The following is a 26,601-nucleotide window of genomic DNA, read 5'->3' as shown; positions in this document are numbered from 1 at the left end:
AAGCCAGCATTTTTTTACTGCTAGGGCACTATTCAGTACACCAGCACTTTCTCAAAGCTATAGGGTCTCACATTATGTCAATATCGCCATGGCTAAAATGCAACACCAAGAGCTTTTAATTGAATGGACTTAAACGCTTCCATACTATACCTCTAGACGGATAGTCAGATAAAGTAGGGTATTTTACTTATTCATCCATTCCAATTGGGAACATTGTCATGGTACTATAAAGGTACACATTAGCAGCTAAAAGGTTTGCTTAATAAAACGCTAGAGACTTGGTATGGGATGAGGCATGAGTGAGGGGACTTTGCCTCTTGGCCTAAGGTATCCCCTGTGGTCCTTATTGGCAGCTCTGTCCACGGCTCTGATGTAATGAGCCGTAATGATTTATCCTGTTGGCTAGGTGAGGAATGTATAACTGAGTTTGATGAAGTGTCCTCTCTTGAAGCAGGGGGTACGCTTTCACTGGGGGATCGTGGCAAGCCAATACAGCAGTGCTGCTAGTGGGCACTTTATACATCCAGTAGTGAGACAGACTTCAGTAGAGAGACAACAATCCATACGACCATCATGGGGGGCCCCTTCACAAGACCGCAGGGCCTAACGAGAGCATTCATCAAACACCTTGTCTCAGGACGGGAAGTGCTCAGTTATGGTCCCACGTCGACGCACCGCACGGGGGCTTTACGGACCCTCCTCGCGTCCAACGCAAGGGCCTGACGTGCGCATCCCAAAAATCGTAACCTTGCGCTGAGCCGATGCAGCAGCAAGGTTCAGGGCTGCGTCGAGGCGTCTCCGTGGCCCTTTGCGGTCCGTCGACGCGGGACCATCACTGAGCCTCAAGTGCAGCCCCGAGCCCAGAGGTGAAGCGCGCTGACGTTCTCCGTGGCCCCTCGTCTCTCTCTGCAGGCTGTTCAGTGTCGTCTTGGAGGTGTTGACCAAAGATGAGAAGGCGGAGGAAGCCGCTGCTGTGGCCGCCGCCGCCGCCGCTGCCGCCGCCGCCGCCGCCTCGGCCGCATCCAACACCCACCCGTCCATGCACGGCCACGGGGGCAAGCCCGGCGGCGGCTTCGATGTCAAGGCCCTGCGCGCCTTCCGCGTGCTGAGGCCCCTGCGCCTGGTCTCAGGAGTACCCAGTGAGTGTTCTGACCTCTGACCTCTGAGCACAGCGGGGGGGGAACACAAACCCCCCGAGGCACCCATGTCCTGTCAACACTTCCATGCCCCCCTCCCCCCCCTTAGTTAATTAGCGTTTCATGTCGAGTCCCCTCAAGCCTCGTGCAGTCACTTCACGACAAGTCAGTGTTGTGTTCCGGATGTTTTTCTTTACCCCGGTTTGTATATATACGATAATCGTTTCATACTCCTTTTCTTAGTGGATACGCAGCTTTTTGATTTATGGTTGTTTTGCAGTGGTTTTGTTTTAAATCCATATGACAGTCCCAGAGGAAAACCTAGATCAGAGAGATAGGAGCTACGCAAAACAAACAGCCCCAGAAACTCATGACACTGTGTATAAACACAGTAAAACAGCAGTTAATGCACATGAGAGTTAATTGACTTCATTTCAGACCACCAGAGGCCAATTCTAGCCTATTATATTTTTAACAAAACCAAGTATGTAAGACACTTAATTATGCAAACCCTTTTTTTTTTATACAAATCAGCCTGACAAATACAAAGTAACTCTGCACTTTCAAAGTGCCTCCCTCCACTGACGTGTTTGGCCGTTCCTCAGGTTTACAGGTGGTGCTGAACTCCATCATCAAAGCCATGGTCCCCCTCCTGCACATCGCTCTCCTGGTGTTGTTCGTTATCATCATCTATGCTATTATCGGCCTGGAGCTTTTCATCGGAAAGATGCACGCTACCTGCTATATCCCAGGCACAGGTACGACTCTTGTTTGTATTTGTTTATCGATAATTATTTTACTACAACGGACACATATCCGTTAGTTATGCTATAAAATGTACAGTATACTGATTCATTTTAGCCAAGGACAATTTTCTGGAGAAAGGAAACCATTCTGCTTTTTTCAACCTGATTCAAAAAGTCAGTACAAGAAAATCCCCCAAAAATATGTTTCCTACCTGTTTACAACATCAAAACCAGCTGAAATAAGCACTGCTCATTACAATCACACATAAAACGACGCGAGGCACAACTCTATCCTCACGGAGCACGGCGTGCGTTTTCCCTGAAGTAGTCTCAGCCCTTGACGCTGTCCCTTCCCCCCCCCCCCCCCCCCCCCCCCCCCCCCGGTGAAGTGGACATCATAGCGGAGGACAACCCGGCTCCGTGTGCCATCTCAGGCCACGGCCGCACCTGCTCCATGAACGGCACCGTGTGCAGGGAGGGCTGGCACGGCCCCAACGACGGCATCACCAACTTCGACAACTTCATGTTCGCCATGTTGACGGTGTTCCAGTGCATCACCATGGAGGGCTGGACAGATGTGCTGTACTGGGTGAGTTGGGGGAGAGGGGGGATGGAGGGGGGGGGGGGGCTGGAGAGATGTGTTATACTGGGGGAGTGGGGAGGGCTGCACGGATGTACTGTAGTGGGTGAGTGGGAGAGCTGCACGGATGTACTGTGCTGGGCTGGTTCATCCAGGGATCTCTCTCTGTATGAAAGAGCCTGTTAGATTACCTCCCCAGATGCATTGGATTTAAAGGTGCTGTAGGTACGATTTGAGAGTTGGAAAAAAGAGAGAGAGAGAGAGAGAGAGAGAGAGAGAGAGAGAGAGAGAGAGAGAGAGAGAGAGAGAGAGAGAGAGAGAGAGAGAGAGAGAGAGAGAGAGAGAGAGAGAGAGAGAGAGAGAGGGCAGACAAGGATGGAGAGTATCATTTTGAAACAAGCCAAGAAGCGTCCCCCCTCCCTCTCTGCTGCCTCTCTGCCTACATTTCCCCCGCAATTGGGATGCGTTGCATTGAACGCACCTGTTATTGAAAGGAAAGAACGTTTCCCCAAACCAATCACACAAAAGATGCCCTGATTTGTCAGAAACTAGCCAGGGGCAGTCCACAATCGTTATTTGCTTGTATGGAGGCTGACGCAGTCAACTCTAAACAGATATACTGTATAGTAAATGCTGATGGATGGCTATATCTGTTAAACCCTACAGACAGCATCTTATCCAGACATACCATGAAAATGTCCCTCACCCTACTCTTTGTGTACTCCGTGTGGATCCTTATTCCATTCCTCTAGATTCCGCAATCTGAAATGGCCGCATGATTCGTTGTGTTTCTAAAACTAAAGACTGCAGCACTTTTAACGCACGCTTTTCTCACCGGGCCACTCTAGTGTCTACGAAGACCTCGTAGCCACTAGATTGTCCCTGCTTTAATTTAAATTCCCTGCTTCCTCCAAAGTCCTCGTAACCTTCAGGATCCCTCTCACTTTGCCTTACTTTCTCTTTTCTCTCTTCTCTTCTCTTGCTCTGCTCCTCCTCTTCCGCCATCGCCGGCCTTCCTGCCACCCCTCCCGCCCACAGATGAACGATGCGATGGGCTTGGAGCTTCCATGGGTGTACTTTGTCAGTCTCGTGATCTTCGGCTCTTTTTTCGTTCTTAACCTGGTTTTGGGTGTGTTGAGCGGGTAAGCAGCTGGTTCTCTATGGCGACAGAGGATCCCCCCTCCGTCGTGGGGTGGTGGTGTTGGTGGTGGTGTTGGTGGTGGTGGTGATGGGCGGGGGGTTCTCTGTCTATATGTGTATATCATCCGTCATTAACCCGTCGTTGCTCTGGGCTCTTACAGGTCAATGACGCCATGGGATTTGGAACTCCTGCGGTTTATTTTGTTACCATGATCATACTGGGATCGTTTTTCGTACTTAACCTGGTTCTGGGTGTGTTGAGTGGGTAAGAGGCCTGTCTGTGTGCAGTGGAGGTTCCCATTGGTTTGCAGTGAGTGTGCCGTGTGTGTGTGTGTCACGGACGCGCTGTGTAGGGGATGCGGGGGAAAAGAATCCCTGAAGGTCTACGTCGGTTCAGCCCTCTCCTTCTCGTATCTCTTACACACACCGTCGCCACGGCTGTAGAATTTTAATAGACCCATAAAAAGAGAAAGTGATTAAAGCAATGATGATGATGAGGCGTAGGAGCGCTTTCACGCAATGTTTGCGAATTGCGCTCGACGTGACCTTTACTAGGCCTGCCCCTACCCTCCCCGAACCCCTCCTTCACCCCAAATTGAGCTGATAACCCCAGCCACATCTCCCTCCGCGCCCGCCACCCCAGCCTCCTAAAACAGAACATTAATCATATTTTTCCCTCTCCCTTCACTGCCTCCTAAGCTGCTTCTCAAGCCACAGTGTGCTGGCTGCGCAGCTCTGCAGAGTGGGGGGTGGGGTATTACAGTGACATTAACTCTGAGTGGTTGACCACACTGAGCATAGGCAGGGTTTAAAAAGGGGGAGAAGGAAATGGAGTCCACAAGGTTAACGAAATCATTAGTTCGGACGCCGTTATAGTTCCTGTGCGCGTGAGATTGGCATAATGAACGGAGAAGAATCAGATCAACGCAAACTTTAACGTGCTGTCCGTCTTTTTGATTCATGAGCTCGGATTACATTTTTATACGTTCTTATTTATATTGATTATTGAAATGTTTTACTTTGTATGTATTTAATGTTGGAATGCCGATAACGCAGATATTTCTAATTCAACTATTTTTCTTATAGCAATGATAAGCAGTGGCTAGGTTTATAGATAATTTTGTAAATGTGTTCAGTTTGTTCCAAATATTTTCAGATAATATCGCCTGCTTGGCTATAGCATACAAGAGGTTATGATTATCATGTTCAGAGTATGATAATGTTTGGTCATTTCAGCAGTGAACTTCTCCCTCCAGTGGTCAGGGTTAAGAAAAACACACATGAGTGATGAGTCTTTCGATATTTGTCAATATCTTAAGTACTACAGATGACTGACGATGGATATTTCTAGAAAGGATAATGTGTAACATGTACTCTGTACTAGTTTGTTGAAATGTAGAAAGAAAACATTGAAGAGATGCAAGAAATGCAGAAATACTATACTATGAATAATATAATATAATAAGAGTAAACCTAGCCCCGACCAAGGTTTATCTGTATCAGGGTTATTATATCTATATCCAAACATTTTCAGATTTGACTCCAGAGTTAACCTATTTTGCTCTCAGAGAAGCTATATTAAGAAACCGATTATAAAAGGGTAAACATGTAAACTGCTACAGGCACAACACTAGACAATCTACACATTGCCCTTTCCAAGTCAAAATCACATTTTAAGCTTTAACAACTGTATCTTTTCTGTGGGGATCTTTTAATGATGCATGTAAAATGTATTTGTGGTTTGCAGTGACAAGCATTTCTGAAATATTTGATATACAGTTAACTAACATGATTGGCGCACATATGTCTATAACTATACATGTATGAACGTGTGTGTGTGTGTGTGTGTGTGTGTGTGTGTGTGTGTGTGTGTGTGTTCGTGCCTGCGCGTGTGTGTGTGTATATTTGTGCGTTTTGTTTGTGTGTGCTTCTATGTTTGCGTATGCTTGTTCATCTGTATCTGCATATCCTTGAGTATGTTTGCCCGTGTGAATGTTGTGCGTGTGTGCAAGTTTTTGTATGATTGTGTGTGTGTGTGTGTGTGTGTGTGTGTGTGTGTGTGTGTGTGTGTGTGTGGGTGTGTTTGCGTGTCGGTGTGTCTGCGTGGTGTGTGTCTCTGTGTCAACACAGAGAGTTCTCTAAGGAGAGGGAGAAGGCCAAAGCGCGCGGAGACTTCCAGAAGCTGCGGGAGAAGCAGCAGTTGGAGGAGGACCTGAAGGGGTACCTGGATTGGATCACCCAGGCCGAGGACATCGACCCCGAGAACGAGGACGAGGGCGACGAGGGGAGCAAGCGTAACCGTAAGCAACCGTACCAACGAGTAACCACGACGATAAAACCCTGTTGTTTTGTTACGTGGTGCCCCGTAGTTGATCTGTCAGACAATGCATTACATTTTTTCCAAACGCGACTTTTTTCCAAACGCAAATACAAACAAATGCACTTCATTTAAAGAGCAGAGAACACGTCTGCTCTTGTGAGAACGTTGTATTGTCAAATGTGAAGCATCGCTTGGAGTGGTGTGATACTTTTCTCATATTTTATTTTTGTCCAGCCTATTTTATCGTTGTACAATAGGATGCCCTGAATAGGTAGTCGCTGGTGATGCCTCATAAGAATCTCTGTAGGGTTCTGTGCCTCTGACAATGAAAGACCTCCACCTGAACTTGAACTTCTACTGAGGAGGATCCCAACCATCGACGGACTAGCAACACCACGGCTCTGACACAGTTAGTGGGGCTGTCGTCAGCCATGTACCAATGGATGGAGGAGAAAGGGGGATAAATCATTACTTGGGCGAAAAGGAAGACTTTTAATCCAAATCCTCTTTATATAAGCAGTATGCTGAGACCCCAGCACCTAGGCGCAGAGCTGAGGATCGCCTTGCTGCTCTCCCTCCCTCTCCCTCTCTCTCTCTCACTCTCACTCCTTCTCTCTCTCTCTCTCTCTCTCTCTCTCTCTCTCTCTCTCTCTCTCTCTCTCTCTCTCTCTCTCTCTCTCCCCTTCTCTCTCTACCACTTTCGCTCTAGCTCTCTCGCTCCCTCTCTCTCCTTCTCTATCTTCTTCTATCTCTCTCTCTCTCTATCTCCCCCTCTCTCTGTAGATCTCTCTCTCTCTCCCTCTCTCTCTCTCTGGCTCCCTGACTCGTCCGGTGACAGCTCAGAGTTCTCTGCACTCAACCCTCCTATAAAAAGGAAGGAGCTTTAGGAGGGGCCGACCCTGCCTCTGCTCCAACTGAAGGCCAACCTCCCCCTTCTTGTCCTCTTCCTTCCAACAATCACACTTCATCTCTTTCATTATAGTGGCACACTTACTTTTAACTAGGCCCCAATTACACACAGCCAGCCAGGCTTAGACATGTAACTTTAGGCCCAGAGGGGCTTTTTAGTCGCGGGCCGATGTATCTCTCTTCCACGGTAAGTGATGTGTCTCAAGTCGTTTCAGTTTCTGTTAAATGGATCCGCTGGATGTTTCTGGCCCTGGCGTTCATTCCCGGCCGTCGGTCTCTCATCGGCGCGACGTGAGCCCGAGCTAACATGTGCTAACAGGTGTCAAGCCGTCTTCCTTTGAACACGGAGCATGTTAGCACAGTGTCTGGTCGGCCACCGTGGGGAGACCCCACTGTGACAAACAGCGGTGCACCTGCCCCACTGTATCCCCTCCCCCCTCCCCAAACCCCTCCAACCCCCCCATCCCCCACCCACCTCCTCCTCAGTGTCTACAGTCCATGTGGCCCCCGGTGGTCCAACCATTTGCCTTTGTTGTTGTTGTTGCTGTTGTTGTTGTTGCTGTTGTTGTTGTTGTTGTTGTTGTATTTATTTTGGATGCTGCTGTCCTGGGTGTTGTTGTGGTGTCTTCTGTGTGTTCTGAGCCCATGTTGACCGCAGCCCCACTCTCGCCCCTCCATGTCTCCACGTTCCTCTGCTGTGCTCTGCCCTTCTGTCTGTGAATGCATGGGCTTGCATGCATTGCACATGAAGGAGTAACTCTGGCTGACCTCACAGAGAAGAAGAAAGGAAGGGCCTTTGGGTGGTTCAGCCAGTCCTCCGAGACACATGGTAAAGTCCCTGTGCTCCCGGTCCCCAGTACGTGTCTCTCTCTCTCACTCTCCGTTTGTCACTGTGTCTGTTATGTGTGTTACTCTCTCTCTTTCTCTCTCTCTCTCTCTCTCTCTCTCTCTCTCTCTCTCTCTCTCTCTCTCTCTGTCTCTCTCTGTCTCTCTCTCCCTCTCTTGCGCTCTCTCTCTCTCGCGCTCTCTCTCTCCCTCTCTCTCTCTCTCTCTCTCTCTCTCTCTCTCTCTCTCTCTCTCTCTCTCTCTCTCTCTGTCTCTCTCTCCCTCTCTCGCGCTCTCTCTCTCTTACTCTATCTCTCTCTCTCTCTCTCTGTCTCTGTCTCTCTCTCCCTCTCTCGCTCTCTCTCTCTCTCTCTCTCTCTCTCTCTCTCTCTCTCTCTCTCTCTCTCTCTCTCTCTCTCTCTCTCTCTCTCTCTCTCTCTCTCTCTCTGTCTCTCTCTCCCTCTCTCGCGCTCTCTCTTACTCTATCACTCTCGCGCGCTCTCTCTTCCTTACTCTATTACTCTATTTCTCTCCCTCTCTTTCTCTCTCTGTCTCTGTCTCTCTCACTCCTTCACTCTCTCTCTCTCTCTCTCTATGTCTCTATGTCTCTCTCACTCTCACTATTTCTCACACAATCACATCTATTTCTCTTGCTCTGTCTTGTTTTGTTGTTCTGTATCTGTGTGTGTGTGTGTGTGTGTGTGTGTGTGTGTGTGTGTGTGTGTGTGTGTGTGTGTGTGTGTGTGTGTGTGTGTGTGTGTGTGTGTGATTGTGTAAGAGTTTGTATAAATTATAGAGCATGTGATATACATAGAAATGTGTCGATTCATTTTCTATTATAATAATGAAATTGAGAGAGGCTACTGTTTCAACCGATGCCTGATCCATGGCTCTAGCTAGCAGTCACCATCTGCTGCATGGTGTATATCGTTACACAGACAACCAGCGCTGGAACGAGGCTCACTCGATCCTCTGCTGTTTAATTCATGAACCTGTTTATTAACCTACGAGGCCTCTTCAAATCTAACAAGGTGCGCTGGTCGCTGCATCACAGACGTATTTATGGCAAGAGGAGTGTAGTACGTAACCACAGTATTTATAGCTATATTAACACCTGCTCGTTACTGGTATTATTTATGACATGATGCTTTTGGATAAAGAGAGAGAGAATATGGAGAGAAAGGGAGAGAGAGTATGTGTGTATGTGTGTCTATGTGTCCTATCCACCATACTGCTCGTGCTTTGCAGTTGTGTTCAGCCCTTCTGTTTGATCATATTATTTTGGAGTGTTTTTTATCCTACAACCCACACCGTGTGTGTTCCCGTTCCCACCCTGCCTTTATAAACCCTTCCTCTGTTCCTAAACGAATATGCCCTTGAAGAGGAATACTGACTAGGAATTATAACACACACACACAAATATGACCATATTAGGAGCCACACTCTGCCTTCCCCTCCACCTGTCCCATTTTTTAAATCTGGAACATAGCGTGATGCGAATGTAGCAAACAAGGCTCAACCCAGATCCATGCCCCTGCAGTAAGTGCTGTTTTCAGTGGGGAGCCGCGGTGACAGCCTAGCGATAGAGGCTAGCTCTTACCCATAGGCAACGCTAGTAGCAGCTAGCTAGTTTATGGGCTCTCTCGTACAGGCACGCGTGACGCTGTGTACGCGGCCACGCTAACTGTCTCGCCATGAGCCATGCTTTTAGAGAATTAGCGGGACAGCTGTGAGGGAGCTCTCGGTCTCTCTCTCTCTCTCTTGGTCTCAGTGTGCTCCCGCTTCGTTCCTCCTAGACGTCTGCATCGTTCAGCCTTGATAGAGCGGCTGTCTAGTGGTCTGACCCACTGTTGCTGGAACCAGCGACTAGCCTACATAGGACCAACTTCACTATTTATGGGCCTTCAGAAGTTGCTTGTTGCAGTCAGTGACATGTTGCATGCTATTTTTCCAATGAGTGTTGATATCTGTAATCGGGGTGCTTATGGAGTCTTTCTGGATTGTATGCATTCATCACTGTCCAAACACTGTGTGTGTGTGTGTGTGTGTGTTCATGTGTGTGCGTGTATGTGTATGTTTATGTGTGTTTGCACGTGTGTGTGTGTGTTTGTGTGTGGTTGCGTGTGTGTGTGTGTGTGTGTGTGTTTGTGTGTGGTTGTGTGTGTGGTTGTGTGTGTGTGTGGTTGTGTGTGTGGTTGTGTGTGTGTGTGTGTGTGTGTGTGTGTGTGTGTGTGTGTGTGTGTGTTTTTGTGTGTTTGTGTCTTCACAGCGAGTGTGCCGGCCAGTGAGACAGAGTCTGTGAACACAGAGAATCCCAACGGAGAGGATGAGAAGGCGCCATGTTGTGGGCCTTTTTGGTGCGGAGAAGGAACCATGCACTGATCAACCTTACACGCACACACACGCACACATGTGCACACACACACTCACAGACACACATGCACACAGAGGTACACACACACAAACACACACACACACACACACATATTCAGGCAGATTCATGACCACACACACACACACATGCACACAAACACTTGCATACTCGCACATAAATAAAGACATAAGCATGTGCTCTTCTTTTGTCAGGCTATTGACTTTTTATCTTCACGTCTTTAATATTATTGTTTTTAAATAATATTATTCCTCTTACTTTCTTATTTCTTTCATATGATTAAGCCTTTTTTTCTAACTCTTCTCATGAACTTTCAATTCTTTCAGTCAAAAAATTTCCAAGTCAAAGTTCAGGTCAGTCTAAACTTTCTGTTTCACACGTGATTCTGTGCGTTTGGTCAATGCATGTTGTGTCTGCATCCATACATTTATGTTTTAAAGTTATGGTACAGGCAAATCAATACATCATTCAACTAAACATGTGCATGCAGATTTTATAATCTCTCCCATAGCATGAGCCCCTCAGATTATGGGTTTTCAGTATGCGCAGATCGCTTTTCTACCGAACCATACAGAATTTAACTGTGGATAATCAATCAGTGGCACCTATAGAGTCAGCATGCACCACATTGTATTTTTAGAACTCACGGTATGCACTATTTTATGGCTCATTTACACTGTGGCTTGCAAAAATATACAATACTTGCATTACTTGCATAAAATATATTATGCTCTCACCTCGTATCACCCCATACCTTTTTCCACTCCATCGAATCGGGCAGGGCAATAAGAGAAATTCAATAAACGCAATTCATCTAGTTGTTATGGAGCATCGGTAGGTTGGCTTTTCCTGCACAAGGTGAACTAAAATCGTGTTTGTCTCGATGCGTTCTCCGCCCGATGACGTCACACCTCCAGTCGGCGCTGGCGTCGATGGAACAGGTGCTGTCGAAGGAACTGCCGGTTTGCGGTGAAATCGGTGCCTTTCTATTGGTTGGTCATCATCCTGGTGTTCCTCAACACGCTCACCATCTCATCCGAACACTACAACCAACCCGATTGGTTGACGCAAGTCCAAGGTATTTTATTCTCAAACGAAATACGCCGCAATGTTAAGTTGGACCGTTTTTGTTTCAGAGGAAACTTCATGTCGGCATTGAATTCTAAGATAAATTCTTGTTCTTATAATTTTACCTCTTGACGTTCTTGGTGTACACTGACCAGTACACCACTCATGATCCCGATCGACAACAGGGCATCAGAATGCATCATGGACGTTTTTTTGGGTGATATGCCACAATATTGATAGAACAAGAGAGTTATAGCACTGTAAAATCAACGTGAATCTACCTTCACCTAGGCTTTGAAAACATTGTTTTGCCGTTTCTCGAGTCAGAAATGCTGTGGCAGTTTCAAACACAACACTCTTCCCATAACAAAAAATCACTTCACAATTAATTTCTACCAACAAACCATCACTACTTTACACAATAACTAACAATCTGATGCTCCTACGCTTCAAAATGGCGGTGGCCATTGTGACGCGAACAATTTTATCTTCAAATCTTTGCCTCCTCTTTTCAGACGTGGCCAACAAGGTGCTGCTGGCCATGTTCACGTGTGAGATGCTGGTGAAGATGTACAGCCTGGGGCTGCAGTGCTACTTTGTGTCCCTGTTCAACCGCTTCGACTGCTTCGTGGTGTGCGGGGGCATCACGGAGACCATCCTGGTGGAGCTGGAGATCATGCCTCCTCTCGGCATCTCTGTGTTCCGCTGTGTCCGCCTGCTCCGGATCTTCAAGGTCACACGGTACGGGTCCCCACGTTCACTGTGTGCGTGCGTGTGTGTACGTGCCTGTATCATTATATTCCTGCTTATGGCACCCATCAATACTGACATGTTCTCTCTCTCTCTCACCCTCTTTGTTTGTGTGTGTCTCTCTCACTCTCTGTCTTCCCTGCCCCTCTTTATCTCTCTTTCTCTCTCTCTCTCTCTCTCTCTCTCTCCCCCCTCTCTCTCTCTCTCTCTCTCTCTCTCTCTCTCTCTCTCTCTCTCTCTCTCTCTCTCTCTCTCTCTCTCTCTCTCTCTCTCTCTCTCTCTCTCTACAACTTGTCTCCCGTTTTCCAGCCATTGGCAATCTCTGAGCAACCTGGTGGCGTCCCTGCTGAACTCTATGAAGTCCATCGCCTCCCTGCTACTGCTGCTCTTCCTCTTCATCATCATCTTCTCCCTGCTGGGCATGCAGGTGTTTGGGGGCAAGTTCAACTTTGACGAGACCCAGACCAAGAGGAGCACCTTCGACAACTTTCCCCAGGCCCTGCTCACCGTCTTTCAGGTGTGTGGTGGTGAAGGTCTGTGTGTGATTCAGAGGGATGGTCGCTATGGTCTTACTCACACATTGAAACGCTCGTAAACCGTGGGAGGAGTTCAAAAGTTCATTCTCAAATCAAATTCTATCATTATATGCTCCTCTCCACAAACCCTACCCTACGTCAACGCAAACCCGACTAAAGAGTTTCCTTCTCCTCATAAATCTTGAGGGAGTTTGTTAATCCAGCTCCCAAAACCAGATGCTCCCCACAGCTCTGACGATTCCACAAGTGTAGGACCAACTACTCCGGCCAAGCGAGAGCACGTTTTTTGCACGGTGCAAAATACGGACGCTCTCAACTAGACAGAACAACAGCAGCAGTCTCCCTTGGAATGATCGCCTCCTGAAGGAGAACGACCCAATTGAAGACGCCAAGCCTCACACACTGATACGGCCGACGCCACTGATTCCGTATAATGTAGACGGCGGTGTCCCGGGTTGTCTTACGCCCGCAGATCCTGACCGGAGAGGACTGGAACGCCGTCATGTATGACGGTATCATGGCGTACGGCGGGCCCTCCTCCACAGGGATGATCGTCTCCATCTACTTCATCATCCTCTTCATCTGCGGAAACTGTATCCTTTAAGCGTGTGTGCGCGGTGTACCGAAGGAGGGGCCTGTTGTGATCGCAGTGCAGGTACGTTGTCGGCCCTTCACTCCCCTCTGTGCCTCAGACATCCTCCTGAACGTCTTCTTGGCCATTGCTGTGGACAACTTGGCCGACGCTGACTCTCTCAACACCCCCGCGGACAAGAAGTGGGTATAGAGTTCATCGCTACCTGTTGGTCGGCTCGAGTTATTAAGGGCTATTTAAGTGTGTGTTAAGCACCAACAAAGCATAATACATTTTTGATGATAGTTTGAAATATACTCAACTTTAAATATCCAACAGCCTGCGTTTTTTTGCAGCAGGTTATGAAAGCGCTGTCGGCAAAGAGCAAGCCACGGGATTTTTTAGACGCACTAACTTTTTAAGCACAAAGAATGCTCAGACTTTTATTGTGATCAGACACTGTCCCTCTTCCGCGGAACGGCACATTGATTCAATAAAAGTGCTCTTTCAGCAGAGTTTATTAGGTGACTTTGAGATTGTATAAACGTTTTTATAAATAGCTTCACATAAAGTATGATCATTTCAACGTGTACACCCCCTTTTCCAGGGCGATTCAGTAGTGCAAAGTAGGTGTGTATAAAGAACACCGCCACTCTGAGTATAAAACCTGTGCTCTCTGTTGGCTTTTTCTTCACAGGGACATAAAGGATGACGAGAAAGACGAGAAGGTAAAGTGGATATAAATACCCGGCTGTCGTGTGGCTCCGTCTGGGCTCCGACCCGTGACTTTATTCCTGTGGCTGTGTTGCGGCGGCAGGAGGAGGAGGAGGAGATCGAGGACAACGCCGCAGAGGAGGACGACCCGGAGGTGCCGTCGGGCCCGCGCCCGCCCATCTCGGAGCTGGTGAAGAAGGAGAAGATCACCCCCATCCCGGAGGGCAGCGCCTTCTTCATCTTCAGCAACACCAACCCGTGAGAGGCCTGCATGTTCAAGTGCACACACGCGCACACACGCGTGAACACGCACACACACGCAATCACGCATACACACACGGGCATGCGCGCACACACACACACACGTGCGCATTCACACACACGCACGCACATACATATGATGCACACCCACGCGTGCAGAAATGCACAAACACACACACTATTTTTATGAATATATAGTCATCCTGCTCTGAACCCATTAATGCATGTATTACTGTGCTTTGTACTTGGACTGTGTGATCACAATACAGTAAAATCCAACTAAATACAGTAACATTAAGAAATAGAGAAACAATAGTTTGCACTGTATTTGTTTTCTTTTTAGGATTCGCGTTGGATGCCATAAGCTGATCAACCACCACATCTTCACCAACCTCATCCTGGTCTTCATCATGCTCAGTTCGGCCTCCCTGGCAGCAGAGGACCCCATCCGCAACTTCTCAGCACGGAACATTGTAAGTCCTAATATGGTAGTAAGACCTTCCTGTTAGCCTCTCGTTAAGAAACGAAGGGGACTTTATTTTCAGTTGAAATTCGTAAAGTTGACTTGGAGAATTATAAGATTCATATTAGTTTGCATGACCATTGCTATATTGATCTAAACACATTTTTTCTTTTACAGTGTATTTCTCCCAAACGCTATCCTACAAGGGTCCTCGGGACCGAGACGCATTGACATGTTTTCCTAACTGTTATTAGTTAATATATTAAAAACTATATTTTAATATTGTAAAAATGTGTAAATGCTTAGGTTTCTATATTTCTATATGTATTTGTATTGCTGATGACACAGATGCTAACCACATCCAGGATATGTATTTTCTCCTTCTCTCTCTCTCTCTCTCTCTCTCTCTCTCTCTCTCCCTCTCTCTCTCTCTCTCTCTCTCTCTCTCTCTCTCTCTCTCTCTCTCTCTCTCTCTCTCTCTCTCTCATCTCTCATCTCTGATGAACATGCATAACACGACTTGTTCTGTGTGTGTGTTTCTTTGTTAAACATGTACGTTCTTTACAGATACTTGGTTACTTTGACTATGCTTTCACGGCTATCTTTACTGTTGAGATCGTGTTGAAGGTAAATGTTCTGTGTACCCCCTACCCCTGCTGTGTCCCAACCACCCTCACCCAGTAACACGCCCGACGTCTTATTTACTTCCAGGTCCTAGGCTATGCAGATTATGTCTTCACTAGTATGTTTACATTTGAGATCGTGTTGAAGGTAACCCCTTAAAGTGACCACCACAGCCTTGCTGCATTCTACTCCTATGTGTGTGTCACCTGCCACATAGCTACACCTGGCTTGTTGTTGTTTCCTTTCTCTTGTTTTTTCTCTTCGGTTTTATCTTTTAAATATTCACGGCACCTCTTTTAAAAACAAAACAAATTGAGAGAAAATGAAATCTGAGGACGATCGTTGGAATCGTTGGTAGCTGTCTTGCACTCACTAAAATCAAAGCCAAGAGTTGTTCAAATTTGAGAGTTTTTGCAAATGACCCGTGTCAGGGGAAGGAAACATATTCATAAACATACTCACATCGGTTTCATTTCATGTTATCGCCGAGATGATGTGGAGAATGCAGTTCTAATGACGAGATAAAAAAAAAAGGATGCATCTGTTTTTTTGCACTGAAACTATTCATTATTATTAACGGGCTGTCTAGACAAGCGGCATTAGCTGAAGCTGAGCTCTGAAGTCCTTCCCAGGGGAGACTCAGAAGCCAGCTCCAGTCAAAGCCAGATCCATGCCGCTCATACCGACTGCTGCTCAGAGCACCTATAAAAGAGGGGGCAAAGCCAACCATGTTCCGGCTGAGCATGGCCCAGTCTGCTTTTCCTGAAGGCGTGCATGGAAATGTGGAGTCGAACCCCCAACCCGAGCCTCACACCCAGGCAAACCCAGACAGAGATCTCTCTCTCTCTCTCTCCAGGCCGCCCTGCCTCTACGGCAGGCTGCCTCATTGCTCTTGGTTAGCACGAGTCTGTCCGTCCCAGCGCTCTGCATTTCCATGCACTCTTGAGAAAATGACTCCTTTACTTTTCGCCGTTTGATCGAGAGTTATTTTTGGCTGGTTTATCTTCTCCTGCCTGCTCTGAAGTTGAGATAAGGAGCTGCCCCCCCCCCCCCCTTTACATGAACTATTAAAGAACATGACGGAATGTGCTTTAAGACAACGGTCCGCATGCATGTGCTAGCAAGGTCATTCGGTTCTGCGATCCCCGTAGTCCACCGGCCTCTTTCCAGGCTGTAGTGCGTCCCCGTCCTGCGAGGCAACAAAGCGCATGGTTTATTGCCTTGCTTCGTGTCCGATTGTAGAACCAATGACTTGCTACTACATGCATGTACTCAGGGGCTGTGGGGTGGCGACGGAAGCTTTCGCCCTTTCTGAGCTCGCCACCCTGAAACAGAGTGATTCATAAGAGTGTGAAAATATATATTTCTGTGTGCGTGTACAGTCATTGTCTAGTTTGAGAGTTTTGGGATTTGTGTGTGTGTGTGTATTCATTGTGTAATTATTAAGTGTGTGTGGGTGTGTGTGTGTGTGTGTGTGTGTTTGTGTGTGTGTGTGTGTGTGTGTGTGTGTGTGTGTGTGTGTGTGTGTGTGTGTGTGTGTGTGTATGTGTGTGTGTGTGTGTGAATGTGTGCGTGTGTGTGTGTGTGCGTGTATGTGTATATTCATTGTGTAATATTGTTTTTGCATGCGTGAGTTTGTCTGTTAGTTTGGATGTGTGAATGTGTGTAAAGTTTTTTGTACCTGTTTGTAACATGTTTATATGAGTGAGTTGTGTGTCGCCATTGTTTGTCTGTGTTGTTGTCATTGTGTTATTGTCATGTGTCCAACTGATGGTGGTCCCTCCTCTCCTCAGATGACCACCTACGGAGCCTTCCTTCATAAAGGAGCCTTCTGCAGGAATTACTTTAACCTTCTGGACCTGTTGGTGGTGGGCGTGTCCCTGGTGTCCTTTGGCATTCAGTGAGTGATCTGTCTCTGTCTCTCTCTCTCTCTGTCTCTCTGTCTCTCTGTCTCTCTCTCTCTCTCTCTCTCTCTCTCTCTCTCTCTCTCTCTCTCTCTCTCTCTCTCTCTCTCTCTCTCTCTCTCTCTCTCTCTCTACCTCTCTCTCTCTCTGTCTCTCCCGCTGTCTCTGCCTCTCTCTCTCGCTCTCTCTCTCTCTCTCTCTCTCCCCTCATGTCTCTCTGTCTCTATTTCTCTCTCTCTCTCTCTCTCTCTCTCTCTCTCTCTCTCTCTCTCTCTCTCTCTCTCTCTCTCTCTCTCTCTCTCTCTCTCTCTCTACCTCTCTCTCTCTCTGTCTCTCCCGCTGTCTCTGCCTCTCTCTCTCGCTCTCTCTCTCTCTCTCTCTCCCCTCATGTCTCTCTGTCTCTATTTCTCTCTCTCTCTCTCTCTCTCTCTCTCTCTCTCTCTCTCTCTCTCTCTCTCTCTCTCTCTCTCTCCCCTCATCTCTCTCCCCTCATCTCTCTCCCCTCATCTCTCTCCCCTCATGTCTCTTTCTGTCTCTCTCTCTCTCTCTCTCTCTCTCGCCCCTCATCTCTCTCTCTCCTCATCATAGCACTGCTCCCCTCTGTGTGTATATACAGGACCTCTGCCATATCGGTGGTGAAGATTCTCCGGGTGCTGCGAGTGCTTCGGCCCCTGAGGGCCATCAACAGAGCCAAGGGCCTGAAGGTAACGAACACCTCCATCCACCACACCCTGACCTGCCTGAAGTGTACGCCGTCAGGGACGCTGAGGAGCAGAACCCCAGTAGATAACCGTGATGTATTCCTCCCCGTTCCTCATGCAGCATGTGGTCCAGTGTGTGTTCGTGGCCATCCGTACCATCGGTAACATCATGATCGTCACCACGCTGCTGCAGTTCATGTTCGCCTGCATAGGAGTCCAACTCTTCAAGGTCAGCGGCATGTCGTATTCAAATTGCCCGGAGGCCCTGTACAGTAACCCAGCGCTTCTACACGTCTACCCTGCCGTTGTTGCCACATTAAAAGTCCCTGAATCCCCCCCCGCACACAGGGAAAGTTTTATCGCTGCACGGACGAAGGAAAGTCAAACGCAGATGAGTGCAAGTAAGTACATCAAACATCTTCTACAGCATACATACACGTTTGTGTGTGTGTGTGTGTGTGTGTGTGTGTGTGTGTGTGTGTGTGTGTGTGTGTGTGTGTGTGTGTGTGTGTGTGTGTGTGTGTGTGTGTGTGTGTGTGTGTGTGTGTGTGTGTGTGTGTTAGATGGAGAGGGAGGGACACACAGATTGTGTGTGTGTGTGTGTTTGCACACACACATACAGTACATGTGTGTGTGTGTCCGTATATGTGTGTGTGTGTGCGTGGACAAGTGCTTTTAGGATTTGTACACGTCTGCATATACGAGTATGAGTCAACACCATCCGGTATGAGCTTGTGTTAACGGTTTCAAGTCTCGACCTGTGGTCCTTGAACGTGTGCCGTCCCCCTGTCTCCCTGCAGAGGGACGTACATCCTGTACAAGGACGGAGACGTGAACCAGCCCGCCATCCACAAGAGGCTGTGGCTCAACAGCGAGTTCAACTTCGACAACGTCCTCATGGCCATGATGGCGCTGTTCACCGTGTCCACCTTTGAGGGCTGGCCCGCGTAAGACGCAGCCCCGGTCCTCTGAACGTAGTGTGATTAGATTAGATTAGATTAGATGCAATTCTATTAATCCCCGGTAGGGGAAATTAGTTTGAAGCAACAGCCCAGCAGCATTGGAAAAACGCAGGATAAAAATACAATACAATACAATAAAAATACAAAGTACTATGCAATATAGTATAATATAGATATAGTATGATAGTCATATGTTCTAGTGTTCTCTCTCTGACCTCCTGTCTGATTTCTTCCAGGTTGTTGTACAAGGCCATTGACTCAAACAGGGAGAACCTGGGGCCCATTTACAACTACCGCGTGGAGATCTCCATCTTCTTCATCATCTACATCATCATCATCGCCTTCTTCATGATGAATATCTTTGTAGGTTTTGTCATTGTCACGTTTCAGGAGCAGGGAGAGAAAGAGTACAAAAACTGTGAACTCGACAAAAACCAGGTTAGTGACAGCCTGTTTTCAAATGTTTGTGAGTCTGAATTTATGTCAAGAATGATATTATAACCTTCAAGCCTCGATTGATAAACAAGTGTATGAACCAACTTCTAAGGCATACTTTCCGTCAAATTTATAATGAAATGTTTTATGAAAATATGGTTGTCACTATGGTTGAGATTAAATCATCGTAAATGCCCATTATGATTCTTGTCTCCGTACGAGCACATTCGTATCTCGTTGTATGCAGAGAGGGAGTCTAAAGCGAATACACTCATCTACACTCAAAAGATATGCAAGATATCGAGGATAACTGTGGAAATCCCCTTCAAACTGATTCCAGATACAGGAATCTTTAAAGTCATTATGATCTCTAAACATGAAACAGTAATGTGCTTGGACAGGGTCCTTCCCTGTTTAGTTATCGAGGGTGCTGTCGGTAAGATTGTCAGTTGAGAGAGCAGAACAGAGCGCAAGACTCCCCCCCCCCCCCCCCCCCATCTGCTCCCTCCCCCCTGCATCTGTCCGCCTTTCCCTTAACTAATCGTGAAAGAGATTCCCTGATAGGTCAGAAATTAAAGATGACAGTGCTGTTAAATTGACATAGTCCCATACAGCGACAGGCGCAATCAACTAGAAACAGATATCGTCACAGAGCATTCACAAACAGCCGACGGACAGCTATGCCATTTCTAAAAAATGACACTCAACCAGTAGCTCTTAATTGATACTTTCTGCATGTGGCTCTGCCTGGCTATCCTAAACACGTGCTCCTGTGTGTCCGCACAGCGCCAGTGTGTGGAGTACGCCCTCAAGGCACGGCCACTGAGGCGCTACATCCCCAAGAACCCGTACCAGTACAAGTTCTGGTACGTGGTCAACTCCACGGGCTTTGAGTACATCATGTTTGTGCTCATCATGCTCAACACGCTGTGCCTCGCTGTACAGGTAAGACACACCCACGAACCCCGGGGGGTTTCCCCGTTACAACAATGTCATGAAGTCAACGTGGATGTTTTTAAGGATCTAAAGTTTCAAAACATAATTCTTTGTTTGGAATATTTAATATATATTCTGGATTTGGATAGAAATTTACAATTTATAATTCAGTTAAAATCATGTGTTATTATATCTAATTAATTATCACATTATAATTTGTCTTACTAGCAATAATTAAAGAAATATAGATATTTTTAATAATAGCAATGAGTGAGACTACCTCCATTTTGCCTTCCAGCATTATGGGCAGTCAGCGACCTTCAACTATGTGATGGACATCCTCAACATGGTCTTTACTACGGTTTTCACTGTAGAGATGTTCCTCAAACTCATCGCTTTCAAACCCAGGGTACGCCACAGCTTCACTTGATCACACTTCACACCCAAGAATGTGCCCAAGGAAACACACACCGTACATGATTACGTGTGCATCACTATTTATTTTATACTGAAATAGTACAGTGGGAATAAATAGCAAAATATTGTGGTGATGTTTGTAATTGTTTTATTTATTCCGAATATGACATTAGATGACGATAATTCGTCTAATTCAAATATTTAGCAGACCACCCCTTTTTTAAGCAAACGTTGTTCAGATGTGTGTATGTATTGTCAAATCTCTATGTAAATTCATATATTTGTTTCGAACCATCTCGCTCCCCCTGACTACCGCGTGGCCATCAGTTCTGTGTTGCGAAGAAGGACAGGCTGCTCGTAAGCCCCTTTGCCTGGTGTGGTGTGGTGTGGTGTGGCGTGGTGTGCTGTACCGATAAGGCTGTTTACCTCTGACAACCGTCAGGTTCAGCCACATATAGCTCCTCAAATATATGCACTCTTTAACTCAACCATAAGATATTAGATAAGATAAGATCGAAGATAAATAACTCTGCATTGGAGCGTGGAGATGCTGGCCCACTGTTGTATACTAACGTTTGCGTTCTTCCCTTCCCCAACCCCCGACTTTGCGTAGGGGTATTTTGGGGATGCCTGGAATGTGTTTGACGCCATGGTTGTCATTGGCAGCATAGTAGATATTGTTCTCAGTGAGATCGATGTAAGTAAAGCCCGCCTACACCACCAGCCTCTCTCCCTCGCTCTCTCTCTCTTTCTGTGCTCTGGACATCTGGTGGTCCCAGCACAGGTTTCCACAGCCACACCAGGTTTCTAACTCAATCTCGCCCGACCCTTTCCACTTCCCGTCTGATCTAACGTACTAACCTTCTGTCTCTTCACCTCTCTCTCTTTCCTCCCCGACCCTTTCATGAAATCATCGGTTTTCATTTCCCCCTCTCCCTCGACTCTTTCTTTCCTTGTCTCTCTCTCTTTCTTTCGTTCTCTTCCACGACCATCTTGTTCCCCTTTCCTGTGTAACAGCACTATTTCACTGATGCTTGGAACACGTTTGATGCCTTAATTGTTGTCGGTAGCGTCGTCGACATTGCTATCACTGAAGTGAATGTAAGTATAACTCCTCCGGCCTTTCTTTGGAACTGAAGCCTTGCATTAGCTGGCCAATGGGCACTTTCTAGAAGTATACACGGCATGCATGTGGTATTATTAGCTCTGCCTACTGTGTGTTCAATCGGGATATTCATTGGTTTTGAGTGACCTAATTTTAACTTGATACATACGCCATGATAAAAGCATGATATTGTTTTCGAAGGATTGTATTGTGAGTGAGAAAGGCCTTCCTTGCTCATGTCAAAGTGCATGGCCCCATTGGTCTTCTATGTAAGGTTTCAGTTCATCTTTCACACTGTAAACAGTCTGGTTCACCTATCCCTCATGCGTGGAACATGAACTAACCATATTGAATTTCTTCTAGGACTCAAACCGTTTCTGCATGACTGCCTGTCCTTTAAAGGAATCATTATAACATGTCTGCAAAAGAAAATAAGCATTGTGATCATTTAAATGTGTGTTAAAACCGGCGAACCCTACATTTCTCAAGGCAACAAAGTCTATACGTTTGAAATAATGGCTGTTTGACTTCTCATATGTGAACAGGTTGTCTAATTCTTACTCTTGTGTATTTTGTTTCCATAGAAACTTGTAGAGGCAAGTATGGGAATGAATCAAGTGTCTTTTTTTGTGTTCTTTTGTTTTGACAACTTTATCTCCGGGACCCCTCTACAGTGTTAATGGGTTAGGAACTCAAATGGTCATCACATATTAATATGGGTTTAATGAGAATAGAGTTACGATGCACATTGTCCGGTAATTCAATGCAGTTTAAAGGTTTATTAAAAACAAACAGGACTCGGCAGAACTTGACTAGGTCTAGTCATCCACAGCAATACTCTCATATTCGTGCTAGTAAATACTTGGCTCAAAGAGTAAAATGACGCAGCGAAAAGATTGTTGTGTGGTGGGTGTGGCCACAGTGTACGCTACTAAACATTTGGACCTGACCTTAGAGTGAAAGGAAATGATGACAGGATTCCTAAAGCCGATCGCCAGCCCTTCTGAGAGGACTACTTTCTGAGCTGCAGTGCTGTTTTTCTGGAGTTTTCTCATTTGTGTACTTTTTGCATGAGTGGATGTGCACAGGCAATTACAAAGTTAAACATGTTCTGTTGTACATGTGGGTAATATGTGCTATCGCATGGTTGTTTGTGTGTGTGTGTGTGTGTGTGGGAGAGAGTGAGGGACACACAGATTTTGTATGTTTGTTTGCTCACATACATACACGTGTGTGTGTGCGTGTGTGTGTGTGTGTGTGTGTTAGAGAGAGCGGGAGGGACACAGAGTGTATGTGTGTGTGTATGTGTGTTTGCTCACATACATACACGTGTGTGTGTTTGTGTGTGTGTGTGTGTGTGTGGTGTGCGTTAGTGAGAGAGGGGGACACAGATCGAGTGTGTGTGTGTGTGTGTGTGTGTGTGTTTGCGTGTGTATGTGTGTTTGCTCACACACATACGTGTCTGTGTCTGTGTATGTGTGCGTGTGTGCGTGGACATGTGCTTTTATGATTTCTACACGCCTGCATGTACGTGTATGAGTGTGTTCTGTGGCTTCCGTGTCCATATGTGTTGATTGTTTTGTGGTGATAACAAAGGGATTTCACAAGGCCTATCACGGTCGATCTTGTGAGCCGTCATATAGCCATCCACTCACACGTCTCTTATTTTCTTACGTCGCATGCCACTGTTTGTTAACCGTGCGCGTCCCCAGCAGTCATAAACACGTACAATGTGCTTATACACTTCTCGCTTGTGAGGCGGACGCTGGACACCTGATTGGTGTTCATCTCCAACTGCATGCTGGGAATGTCAGCCGTCACCATCGCTTTCCTCATATTCCATGTCATGTCCCTCCCTCCCTGTCCCCGTCCCCCCCCTCACAGATGGCGTATGGCCACCCGCTCGCTGCTCCTCCTCCGGTCAGTTCCCCCCACCCCCCCGCCCCCCCACCCTCCCTCCTGCAGTGTGTTTTTGGTGTTGTGTGTGTCACATAACTTCACCTCCAGACAGAATAGCCCTGGAGCTCCGAGCTTCGGTGCTTTCCTCCTACACAACATTGAGGACACAATACGGAGACGGTGGATCTCACTGTTTGTGCCTCAGGGTTTAAGCATAACAAGATGACGATGATACAAATGTAATCCTTAAAGTTGTGTAGGCCACCGCAGCTAAACGCCTTTATTGCAGCATTACGTGCCAATGTTGACAATGGTTTATGCAACAATAGATGATAATTAGCCCCAAAAAGTTGAAAGAGGAGATTGATGGTTTATTTTGCCAACTCTTCTGCTCAATGTAGGACTTTGCCAAAGATGAATACAGATAGAGAAGGTGCTATCTGCTATCTCATCTCAAACCAGATGGAGAACAAACATAGAAGTTGTTATATACTTATCCTAGAAGCTACGTTGTACATTTGGGTCACACAGATATGTAACACTGATCTGTGTAAAAAGTATCTCCAACTTTCCAATGTCATTTTAAGGAAGGGCCATTTTGTTGTTATGAGAAGCAGTAGCGGTTTGGATTTACCGTGGGCTCCTATTTGTATGAGGTTATTCAGAGATACGCATCATTAACTTGACCTAGATAAAGAGCTGTTCCCCTCTAACAAACCCTGTGACTTTGCAGTCCTTATAAATATACCCCTCCGTGTTGTTACTCAAACGCTATTCCCTTTGGGACGACTGTTGCATACAGCTACTCTGAGCCTCTGAAGGAATGGGAATTTGGTTTTAATGCAAGGGATAACAACGGTTTGGAACAAATTGTGTAACGACTGCAGCTTTCTAAAAGTGCTATCTCACATAAAGTCACAGTGGAGATGATTCAGTCACGTTCTTTCGGGAATGTTACCTGATGGGTTTGGAGCATTTTTTGCCTACTTTTTGTGGTTGCCTTCAGAAGTTATATAACAGTGTCAATCGTTATGAAGTAGAACTCTCTAATAACAACTTCCATTAAAATCTGATTTGAGGATTTCTGCACAAATATTAAAATCTTTAAAACCTGTGAGCATTATTGCAATTCAGGACAAACTGTACTGAAATGTGTTCAGGCAGCGACCAGCAAACGGCCCCTGCTAGCCGCAGCTTGTGTCCTCGTGGTTCTCGTAGAGTCCTTCACGCCGGAGCCGGGTCTGGATTGAGTCTGAGGTTCTTTGCTGATCTTGTGTGTCTCTGTGCGTGACTGTCTCTGTGTTCTGCTCTGTCTTCCCGTAGTGAGCTCTTAAAGCTCAGGGTGGAGCTCATGTGTAGCGCAGGTGTGTAGCCTCCTGTCAGGTGCATGACCAGCTCTTCCCCCTCTCCCCCCTTTCTGGCTCTCTCTTTCATTCCTATCTACCTGTCTGTTTTCTTACATCTCGATCTGTTTATGTTGTTTTCCTCTCTTCCTCTCTTCCTCTCTCCTGTCTCTGTGTGTCGCTCCTTCTTCTGAGTCTTTCCCCCCCCCCCCCTCCCACACACTCTCTCATTACCTCTTCCTGCACTGGACTGCGAGAGCGCCATCTCATGGCGGCTTTGAAGGGCACTGTTGACATGCATGGGTTGCTGCAACGCCGACCATCAATGGCTCCTGATGATCCTCTGAATGGATTGAAAGTGTGCGCGTGCGTGCGTGCGTGCGTGTGTGTGTGTGCGTGCGATGCTTAACCCTGCAAGCTGGCGATGCTGAATGCATGCTCCATCCATGCCGTTGGCAGGATGACCTAAAGAACCTCCTCAAGCTAACATGATATTATTTCTCCTCATTCTGCACTTCATATCGACAGTGTGTACCGGGGTTTGAGCGAGGCCCTCTCTGTGCCCAAAGCAGAGGGTCTCTGTGTGCTGAGATGGCTGAACGTCTCCCTAGTGCAGATGGGATTGTTGTAAAAAAAACAAAACAGGCCTCTTATAATGCAGTTTCAGCAGGTATCTAAAGCACTCTGGTCACTGTTACTATCCCGCAGGGAGCTTATCTGCCCTCTGCGCTTTAATAAAGGCTCAGTGCGCTTGGGTGAGGATTTGTGTGCGAGAGTAAATGCACATTTTATTTACTGTTTTTTTTTTTTTTTTTTTTTTTTAAGCAAACAATTATTTTTATGATTTCATCCTGTAACTACATTTTGGTTCTTTATCAATATATTGAACGTAAGCCAGATGCAACCAATAGAACGTTCTGGTTTTGTGGAGACATCCCAGTTCTTCTCGTCATAACGCCCGCAGTACACACAAGGACAACATCCTGATCACAGGGGGTTGTTGTGTCACATGTCGCCATGCATTTGTTTGCGCAGGAAAAACGGCTCACTAGACCTCCAGACAGAAGGGCTGTGTGTGATCACCATGGGACGGTGTGTCTGCCACGGCACGGTTTCAAACACAAGTGTCTCACCACTTGGCCTTCCATTCATTATATTCATCCATTGGTGATACACGTCGATAGGGGCCACATTTGGGCCGAAGTCCACTCAAACCCACTAACATGATCAGAGTCAACCACACTGGTCATGACCATTACACAGAGGGAGTGATAAAGTTGTATGTATAACTCTTAACTGTTAATCCCCTACCCTTTAGTTCCATGTTGTTTGTCAGTCTAAATAGCATCTGAATTCCCCTTTAGATGAGCTATGTTTGGACCAATCTGTCCTGTTGTCATCCTAAACCTTAAAGCCTTAAAAGTATGTTTCCCGTCTGTCTACATAGTACATGTCCATAGGCTTGTGATACCCTGTCTGATCGTCATTAATGTTACAGTTTTACAATAAGATAATATCCCCCTGTCCCTTTCCCCCCCTATATCTTAGAGCCAGTGAAGTCTTGAATGCTTTGTCTGGGTGTAATCTGATGAGAACATACATGTCTTATTAAGAGTTAGTCCCAGCATTACCTGTGGCTTATGGTAATGTTGTGTAAGTCATTAACACAGGTCTTTGATTTTTAAGCCAACGGAGACTCCTCAGGTGGATGAGCAGGGGGTAAGACCTTCCCCCTCCCCCCCGCCCGCACCTCTTTCAGGGTCATGCCCATATTTAGACGTGCATCTATTTCCTTTGATTTCTATGTCGCCTACAATACCTTCTGGTTCCAACTGCCCTTTTTTGTTTATACTTTGATTCCATT

At 46.6% G+C, this 26,601-nt stretch overlaps 1 protein-coding gene across 6 annotated transcripts in view; it reads left to right on the top strand.

The window, feature by feature from the left end:
• The window catches only part of cacna1da (calcium channel, voltage-dependent, L type, alpha 1D subunit, a), a 60,377-nt gene that overhangs the window by 19,640 nt on the left and 14,136 nt on the right, over positions 1–26,601 (top strand). For 4 of the 6 annotated variants that reach the window (XM_030375116.1, XM_030375112.1, XM_030375113.1 and 1 more), the window contains 27 exons: positions 913–1,139; positions 1,742–1,894; positions 2,272–2,471; positions 3,501–3,604; positions 5,733–5,902; positions 7,583–7,660; positions 9,926–10,013; positions 10,375–10,401; positions 10,966–11,126; positions 11,632–11,857; positions 12,176–12,383; positions 12,875–12,995; positions 13,095–13,176; positions 13,671–13,701; positions 13,791–13,945; positions 14,292–14,421; positions 14,979–15,038; positions 16,829–16,935; positions 17,556–17,643; positions 17,762–17,869; positions 17,989–18,041; positions 18,441–18,587; positions 18,839–19,040; positions 19,824–19,982; positions 20,272–20,382; positions 21,408–21,491; positions 26,424–26,456. In XM_030375116.1, coding sequence (XP_030230976.1) covers positions 913–1,139; positions 1,742–1,894; positions 2,272–2,471; positions 3,501–3,604; positions 5,733–5,902; positions 7,583–7,660; positions 9,926–10,013; positions 10,375–10,401; positions 10,966–11,126; positions 11,632–11,857; positions 12,176–12,383; positions 12,875–12,995; positions 13,095–13,176; positions 13,671–13,701; positions 13,791–13,945; positions 14,292–14,421; positions 14,979–15,038; positions 16,829–16,935; positions 17,556–17,643; positions 17,762–17,869; positions 17,989–18,041; positions 18,441–18,587; positions 18,839–19,040; positions 19,824–19,982; positions 20,272–20,382; positions 21,408–21,491; positions 26,424–26,456 — 3,313 coding nt within the window. Of the gene's footprint in view, positions 1–912; positions 1,140–1,741; positions 1,895–2,271; positions 2,472–3,500; positions 3,605–5,732; positions 5,903–7,582; positions 7,661–9,925; positions 10,014–10,374; positions 10,402–10,965; positions 11,127–11,631; positions 11,858–12,175; positions 12,384–12,874; positions 12,996–13,094; positions 13,177–13,670; positions 13,702–13,790; positions 13,946–14,291; positions 14,422–14,978; positions 15,039–15,122; positions 15,183–16,828; positions 16,936–17,555; positions 17,644–17,761; positions 17,870–17,988; positions 18,042–18,440; positions 18,588–18,838; positions 19,041–19,823; positions 19,983–20,271; positions 20,383–21,407; positions 21,492–26,423; positions 26,457–26,601 lie in introns of all 6 variants that reach the window. The other 2 variants (XM_030375117.1, XM_030375114.1) reach the window with 2 other exon arrangements.

Source organism: Gadus morhua, chromosome 13, assembly GCF_902167405.1.
Source record: "Gadus morhua chromosome 13, gadMor3.0, whole genome shotgun sequence".
Taxonomy (NCBI): Eukaryota; Metazoa; Chordata; class Actinopteri; order Gadiformes; family Gadidae; genus Gadus; species Gadus morhua.
The sequence above is the reverse complement of the archived record's forward strand: the minus strand, read 5'-3'. Positions and strand labels throughout refer to the sequence as shown.